The sequence below is a fragment of the Sander lucioperca genome, chromosome 13 (genome assembly GCF_008315115.2).
Source record: "Sander lucioperca isolate FBNREF2018 chromosome 13, SLUC_FBN_1.2, whole genome shotgun sequence".
In the NCBI taxonomy this organism is placed as follows: Eukaryota; Metazoa; Chordata; class Actinopteri; order Perciformes; family Percidae; genus Sander; species Sander lucioperca.
In genome coordinates this window covers 17,753,605-17,762,462 of record NC_050185.1, presented here as the reverse complement: position 1 = coordinate 17,762,462, position 8,858 = coordinate 17,753,605, and the positions used below count along the sequence as shown (strand labels likewise).

The 8,858-nt window shown below is 38.2% G+C and overlaps 1 protein-coding gene across 3 annotated transcripts; it reads right to left on the bottom strand.

The window, feature by feature from the left end:
- Positions 1 to 126: 126 nt before the first annotated feature.
- rab34b (RAB34, member RAS oncogene family b) lies at positions 127 to 8,772 on the bottom strand. Of its 3 annotated transcripts, none has more exons than XM_035991132.1 (11): positions 8,634 to 8,772; positions 8,051 to 8,102; positions 7,173 to 7,264; positions 6,212 to 6,277; positions 4,846 to 4,947; positions 3,492 to 3,556; positions 3,309 to 3,360; positions 3,074 to 3,155; positions 2,419 to 2,509; positions 2,190 to 2,297; positions 127 to 935 (listed from the first exon to the last, which is right to left on the bottom strand). In XM_035991132.1, the coding sequence occupies exons 2-11, from the start codon at positions 8,096 to 8,098 to the stop codon at positions 883 to 885; spliced, it is 759 nt and encodes a 252-aa protein (XP_035847025.1). In that variant the 5' UTR covers positions 8,099 to 8,102; positions 8,634 to 8,772; the 3' UTR covers positions 127 to 882. The 3 variants fall into 3 exon arrangements, with proteins under 3 accessions (XP_035847025.1, XP_035847024.1, XP_031136542.1); XM_035991131.1 differs by having other exon boundaries at positions 8,051 to 8,105; positions 8,634 to 8,766; XM_031280682.2 differs by having other exon boundaries at positions 8,051 to 8,288; positions 8,634 to 8,763.
- Between the last annotated feature and the right edge of the window lie 86 nt (positions 8,773 to 8,858).

The window sequence follows — 8,858 nt, the reverse complement described above, 5'->3', positions numbered from 1 at the left end:
ATAGTCTGTGTGTTTCTTCACGGTAGAAATATGATTAGCTGGGAACAGAATGTGAAGAATGAAAAGAACCTTTACAATTCATTCACGCTCTTTCTAGCTCTTCTATTTCAACAGAAAGACAACACAGTGATCAAAACAAATTTATTTACAATTCAAAATCCATGAGCTATAATAAAAGTATGTTTAATAGGAGAAAAAAGAACATATGTAGACTTGAAGACTTCTTCCTCCTGTCTGACTTAACTGAGTGAGGAAATCAATTAGTTTGTTTCAGTCCCTGCGAACAATCCTCCATTTTTGAGATCATGAGAACACTGATGTCAGAGGAGAGAGATGCGTTGTGGGTATGACTGCGGTCATGGGAGCCGGCGTATGCATCACATTAGCAGCACGGACACATGACAGTGAGAAAACCAAAAAAGTGCACTATGTCTGGTACTGATATTTTCTCCAATGCGTGAGAAAAATGTTGCTTCGGACGGACAGACACTCGTTTATGAAAGCAAGTGCAGTTTAATAAAACATCTAGTGGAGAATAATCGTTCTGATTTTTTTATAAATGTTAACAAGCGTCTCACACAGCTTTTTTTGTTGTAACCCCGACCAGCAGTCTAAATATTCTTGAGAGGACTTCTTGTTGTGTAAAGCCTCAACTTAGAATTCATTATGTCAAACCTATAACCTCCTCTCAGGCTATTTGCAAAACAACACAAATAGATAATTACAACACGATTTAGTTGATATGACATTGCTTTTTAAATGGTCAATTCATGATAGCCACACTGAGCATGCTGAGTCCATATTTCATTTTCATTTTCCCCTTCAGTGTGATCTTTAGTTAGTAGGCCTACAGTGTATCCAGGCGGCCACTCTCTCTCATCATCAGCAGCAGTTGGACTTCCTTTTGGTAGGTTTGTGATCGGCTTCTGTGAGCCCTGTGTGAAACGCAAATAAAGAATAAAACACTTCACACTTTTTGGCATTCAGATAAACAATGTGAGCTACAGTAGGAAGGGTATGCATGATAAAGCCATGCAATATATGTATTTCTTACTGTCAGCAAACCCCACTAAAACATCAAAACCAACAATTAATTGATCCTGAGAACAACATTGTCTAAAAACTTAAAAACATAAAATGAGCCACATTGTTGTACTGGGAAACATGCTCCTTCATTACCATGAACATGGACAATGAAGATTTTAAAGGTGCAGTAGGTAAGACTTATAAAACTGACTTTCTGTCATATTTACTGCAACTGACCCTATGTTCCAGTTGAACTACATGAAGCAGGTAATTTAAAAAAAAATCTGGCTCCTCTGCCACTACAGCCTGTAGTGCGATTTGCAAAAATCCACCTGTTAAGATTCACCAATCAGGGCCAGGGGGGGGTGTCTAACTGTGTGCAATCACTGCTCATGCACACACATTCCTTCTCCCTTGTGGGGGGAGGGGCTTAGGAAACTGTTTTGGGCTTTAGCAGAAAGGGGAGAGGGACTGAGAAGTTGTCGATGTTCAAATTTTTTGGCTAAGTCCTGGATCTTCACAATCCTACCTACAGCACCTTTAAGTATATGTGGGATGCCGTATATATGTGAGAAGAAAATCACTTTGTGGTTAAACTGCTCACAACTTAATATAATACACAAACATAATCTGTGATAAGAGGTCACAAGTAGACAACTCATCACTAGTAGCACTATGGAGGGTGGGCCCGTTTTGTTTGTCTCGTGCACATGCTTACAGATGCATGTGACCCAACAAACACTCCTGACGCTGGTTTCACGCAATTACACTGACTGCCAGTTGGTGGCATTAACACACAAAAGCTTTGAAATGTTATGTTTCATGACGAAGGAATGCATTCGACATGTTTGTTACTCCTAATTTCCACCGGTTGCGGAACGGCTTGTGACTTGTTTTTAAAGAGTTACATATTCAATAGGAACAAATTAAGTGCCACAGACAGAGTATTAAGGTGTGGAAGATGGTGTAATGCATTGTCTATTTTGTTTTGTATTTGTTTTTATCATAGATTTGTTGACAATAACGGAAAACAGAGAATAACATCCATCTTGTGTTGTGTGTCATGAGAAAAACTGATTTTCAATTGGGAAACTAATTAGTTGGTAAATGAGTATAAAAGAAAGATACAAGTATGATGCTGCCTTCTTAATAATGAGACTTACTGATAATGTCACCGACGTGCCTTGAGCCACTGTTCTCAAGCTCAGACAAAATGTTGGCCTCAAAAGTCAGAGAGGCCACACGGAAGAAGAAATCCCTGACACCATCTCCTGGAACAATACAGAGACAGAGGAAAGAGTTTAGTAAGACGGAAAGGGGTTAAAACAAAACATGAAAAGCATGTGGGGATGACGACTGATGGGGATTTGTTCATGTGTGATTGACTCCCACCTGACTTGGCAGACACAGCCCAGTACTCGGCTTTAATTTCCTCAGAGAGTCTGATGGCTTCCTGCTCAATCTGAGCCAACTGGTCAGGAGACTGAGGAGTGAATGGGAACAGGGAAGGAAAGCTTCAGACCACTGGTCACTGTACAGTAGAATTAGGCTTATTAACTAAAAGTGAGACATTCAGAGCAGCAACAATCAGTCGATAAAGTGGTTAGTTTGTCGACAGAAAATGATTCGCCAACGACTTTGATAATTAAAGCAGAAATGCCAAACATTTGATGGTTCCAGGTTTTCAAATGTAAGAATTTACTGCTTTTCTTTGTCTTGATAGTAAACATTTTTTGGTAAACAAATATTTTTGGACTTTGGACCGTTAAACAAGACATTCTAATGCCACTTTTAACTCTAGGAAATTGTCGTGGAAATGTTTTACTGTGTTCTGAAATTATATGGACCAAACAATTAATCAAAAAGTATGTATTCAATTAAAAACCCTGATGATATTACCGAGAAACAATTACACATGCGGGACACACACACACAAACAAAAATGCACGCACAGAGATTATAGTTAGATTATCCAAATTGTTGCTGGTTAATTTTCTGGTGATCAACTAATCAATTAACTGAATCAATTTTGATTATTTTCACCCACACTGAGGTCCTTCTTGGTACCAACAAGGAACAGTAAAACACTGGATGGGTCGTTTTCTTTCATGGCATCCTCCAGCCACTGCCTACACACACACACACGCACGCACGCACGCACGCACACACACACACACACACACACACACACACACACACACACACACACACACACACAATTATTAGACTCCAAATGGTATTTTAATAGTAGAATTATTAGATCAGAATGGGTTATTCCTTACCTGGCATGTGCTAAAGAGCTCACACTGCTTAAGTCAAACACCACTATAATGGCTGGAGGAACGTAAAGAGACAAACAGCATCAAGAGAAGTCAAACATAGAGCATGATGAGAATGTGTTTATGTATGACAACATTGTTCATTTTAAGCTGAGAGGTGTACAATAGAGACTGAGCTACATTCACCTTGTGCCCCTCTGTAATATGTTGAAGCAATGCATTTGAAGCGCTCCTGACCTGCTGTGTCCCACCTGAAATAGATCAGATGCAGATTCAATTGTTCTTGGTGGGATATTTGGTGGAGATGAAGGGAAGATGTTGTTTAAACTAATATGCAGTGTCAGTTCAAAATGTTGAAATGAAATGTTGAAAATAAAGCCATAGTAGGCCTAATTTAGCAATTATCAGTTTTATTCAAACAAGACCAATGTCTACAGCTACACTAATGACTCTGTGAGGCTGCACTTCCAGTATGCACTGCTGTGAGCTAAATGCTAACGTCAACATGCTAACATGACCATGCGAACATGCTGATGTGTGTTGTTTATCATGTTTACCATCTTAGATAATTTGCTTAGTAGCACTGACTGTCATTAGTTTTGCAGGTATTTGGTAAAAAAAATAAACCAAAATATTGGACAGATTCATATTTCGACCTAATGATGGCGCTAGAGGTACGGTTAAGGCCCCAATCAGACCAATCGTGTTTTAGCGTCCTTGGGCGGTATTTTGTAACTGTTTTTAACGAGAGTGAAGCTTTTTGCTTGCTGCTTTTGCGTTGATGAGTGCCTCTAGTTTGCACCTCGCGTTTTTGCAAAGGCGCCCGGAAAAAACGGAAAAAAGCCCGACCATTTCACTTAACTAGCAAGAATAAAATAAAGCTGCAACTGGCATCACTCTGTCTGATCAGGGCCTAAGTCATCACCAAAGGTATTAATTAATGACTGAACATAAATGTTTGTACCAAATTCCAATAACCCATTAGATATTGAGACGTTTCACTGGAAACCACAGTTGTCGACCTCATGGTGGCGCAAGAGGAAATGTCAGGAGATCCCCAACATTAGTTGGATTCATCCTCTGGGAAACATGAATGTCTACACAGACGTTAATGGCAATCCATTCAACCGTTGTTTACATGTGTTCATCGCCATCCCTAGATCCACATGACGCTAGCATGGCAAAAAAGCTCAACAAGGCCCTCTCGGATATTAAGCGTGCACTTACATGCACTACAGAAGCCAACATAGTAAAGGAAAAACCTAGTTACGTAATTTAAGGCCCCCTTTTAAGTCAAATCTAGAGGATGTTGTATGACCTCAAAGGTATCATGTGAATTCATGTATATACAGATTGTCAGACATTCAAGAATTTTAACTTCATCATGATATGTGATCAAATGAAGGTCAGGTAGCAAATAACAAACAGGCCTTGTTGACCCATGTGACCCTGATGATCAGTCAGCGCAGTGAGTGAGTTAGCTTGTTTAAGGCTCAGTCTATAAACTGAATGTTTCTCTGAGGTCTAGCGACACACTTACAGCTGTAAACTGAAGGGAACACCAAGAACCTCAAAACGTTCCATCTCAAAATCCACCCCTATGGTTGCTTTGTAGTTCTTCTCAAACGCACCCTTTCGAAACCTTAAAGGAACAAAGGAAACACAGAGAGAGAGAGAGAGAGAGAGAGAGAGAGAGAGAGAGAGAGAGAGAGAGAGAGAGAGAGAAAATATATATATACTTCAAAGCTGCAACTAACAATCATAACTATCTTTTTACTATTAACTAGGCCTATTTTTTGATTAATCATTTTGTTTATAAAATGTCAGAAACATTTGTGGTCCCGAAGGAATTTCTTAGAGTTGATCCTTTTGACAGATCAACAGTAAAAAGAAAAAGAAAAATCAAATCTAATCATTTACTACTATCTCAACTGATATAAATATAATATTATAATAATTATAATAAATTTATATCAATATTAAAAAAAACAAATACAAGTTTGTAGTTACATCATAGTCTTTACCCTGACTGACATTTCAAGATCTAATAAAGCCATTTAAATTAAGAATGTATCTCTCCTGTATGGAAGTGACTCGCACAAACTCAGTTAAAACCTTTACTAAAACCAATACTCACGGACATGAAAGATCAATCAAAACATGCTCAATTTAACCAAATGCCTTAAGGCCTCTCTCCACTTTTCTCTCCTAGACACAGTTAAATGCGGCCAAGGCGATTTGATTTGTTTTCGGTTAGCAACCTCTACTTCTTCTACTCTGTTTACTGGTGGATTACAGCCTACGTGCCAACTTCTGATCAAACTATGCTGTAGCCTAGTTTATATGCTCCAAAACCAGTCGTTGGAAATGCATCTAATTTGCATTTATTTTTCATGAGAAGGGGCTAAACACCTATACACAGTTATTGGCTGAAGGTTACACACCCATGGGCTCTTTGCTGACGACCATAAATGTCCTACACAGAGCAAAATGAGAAGAAAAGAGAAAATACAGGCAGAGGGCAGGGTCTCTGCAGATACAGACACTGCCACACAGTTCATGGGTCATTGTAAGATACTGCATATTATAGTTAAGATAAAATAAGCATTCATCTGTAATGATTTTAGTCTTCTAAAACGTATGAATGTTATTGATTTATGTAATGAATTTTAATTAATTTCATTAACATTTGTAGAACTATAACCTTAACTTGAAACGCAATTAGGTTAAACCATGTTTTTGTGGAAGAAAATTTGAATGATGCTCTAAAGAACTGCAGCTACATTTAGAACAACTACAGAGGAAACACTTCAACAGGTGATACAGTTGAAATCAGACCAAAATGTAATAACAAATCTAAACACATAATCCTTTGATTGATCTAATTATTCATGATTGCTTCTTACCTGCTGATCAGACACGTTTTCCCAACTGCAACATCTCCCACTACGATAACCTTGGCGATATTCAAGCTGGCAACAGAAAGCCAATACTGTCATTCTAGACTCCGTACAACAAAAGCCTAACAGCATGAAACACACAACAACTTGATGAATACCATGCAGACATCATTTAACTCCTCTAATAGGATAACTCACAGCCCCCTTAAACTTTAATATTTAAAAAAGCAGTAACTTTAAAGACTAAATGCATAAAGCCCTTAATGGTCCTCTTACATGAAAGATGAATCATTTTAATAACTGAATTAATTCAGCCTGATTTCACAACTTCAGGGAAATTTGTTATGATTGACACATTCTTAAGCTTTTTACTGAGAGTTTGATTTCTGCACGTATAGGCAGTTGTGTTCCAAATCTTTCTTGCCAAACAAAAAATATAAATATGTTAAGTCATAAAAGTATTGCTTTTGTGTGTAAGGCACAAGGTTTTCCACATAAATCTTATTATCAGAGAAAAAGAGACATAATAGCTCTGTTTTTACACCAAATGTGTATTACTACACAGCTGAAAAAAATCCCCAACAATGCATAAATTACTCCTGTTCGAGTAATGATTGCCAAAAACTGCAGGGATTTAGGAATTTACTGAACTTTTTAATAATAAAAAAACAAAACAACAACTACATATTTGTGACCAGTATGTCACGATTACAAATGCCACAGACAGAGAAGGGAGGAAGTTAAAAAATACCACCGGCCTTATCCTTTAAATATACCACCGGGACAATGCAGTTAGATTTGCTGGCGAGGTCGTCAGCTGTCAGCTGACACAGCAGACATTGCATGACTTTCAAGTCACATAGCATGAATTAGTTCTGGCTCTCATTTCATTAAAACACATGTCACAGTGTGTGTAGTAGCAGGAAGGGTGTGTTGTCTTATTAACCCTTCTGTTCTATGATCTTACCTAACTGTGTCTTTCTTGTGTACCTGGCAGGCAGCCTGCACCTGTGGGTGGAAGCCATCTTTGGTGTGCAGCGCTGCATTCGGACTGAAATACTGTAAAGAGAGTGGGGAGAGGAAACAGAAAAAAAACAAATAAAAAAAGCATTTTGGACAGTAAAATAAAAAGGGGGAAGGTAGGGAGGATTACACTGAATGTGTTTTCCTGGCTAATAAAACAATCTTAGAAAATAAAAAAGGAGAAGCAGCAATGTCATAAACTTAAAGTTATTATAATCATCATCCTTAAAGTGTTGCTGTCCAGACAAAACCTTGTATTTCCAAAGAATCAGCTTAACAATTAGGCTAAAATGTATCTACATGGCTAGTGAACCTTTCTAAACTCGCAAAGGAGCATTAAGGACCTTTAAATGTCACCAAGGCTGGAGTTACAAGCTTTAGTGAGGACAACAACATTTTGCAAATTTGCAGCCGTCCGCTTTGAGAGAAACAAAGAGCAGCATTTAAGACTCTAAATCAGTGGTGGAAGAGGTATTCAGATCTTCAAGTCTCAAGTCTTTAATCGGCTAATCATTTCAGCTGGACTTGTGTTTTGTGTGCAAAAATCTGTAGTTGTATCTAGTAACTAAGGCTGTCAGATTAATGTAGTGGAGGGAAAAGTACAATATTTCCCTCTGAAATGTAGTGGAGTAGAAGAAGTGGCATGAAAAGAAAAGACTCAAGTAAAGTACCTCAAATGTGTACTTAAGTACAGTACTTGAGTAAATGTACATAGTTAGATTCCACTACTGCTCTAAATAACCTCATCATCAATCAATCAATAATGTGTGTGTGTGTGTGTGTGTGTGTGTGTGTGTGTGTGTGTGTGTGTGTGTTACTAACGTTTGGGAGCTGATTAATGATCCGGTCCTTCTTCACAGGTGGCAACATGCTGCTGCTGTGGATCAAAGGACACACACACACACACACACACACACACACACACACACACACACCTTCAAGCTGCCACTGTCACGGACAGAATTTTTTTGTATTCACTTAACTATCTTTTTCTTCAATTTTTTTCTCAAAACTCCTTCCACAAAACCAGGGGAGGAAAGAAAATGTCTTCCACGTTTGCCTAAAAAAGAGCAGATATCAGAGTGTTAAATTGTTGGTTTCAATATCCAGACTGTACAGTAAATCAGAAACAGTTTGCAGTTATCTAACATCAGCATAATGCTGAATATGATGACATAGGAAAGTGTAGATGATTCAAGTTAGACCACATAAAGGTATTTTCTTGTTGTATGGTAACACTGCAACCTAAAAAGCTTTTTTTTTATTATTATTTTGTCATTGGACAATTTGTAGGTCAAGGTTTCTGGAAGCTGTGGTAGAAACAGAGTATGTTTGCAGATAAAGCACGGAGCATCAGCAAAAACAGTCTAAAAACAGAAGGTTTAACTAAGTTTAACAACTTTACCTGAAACAGCTGGATGGCAAAATGCTGAAGGAAATGTGTTCTGGGTGTGGAGATGTGATGTGATATCCAATGCCTGCAGAGAAAATAAATCCAGAACAAAATGACGCTCAGAGCAACTAACAGACTGACAGCAGACAAACAAGCATGCATTAGACTCTCCGTGTTATAGTGAAGAAGACTTGTGAAAAAGCGCCATCTGCGGCCGCATTTAGGCTATGGCTATTT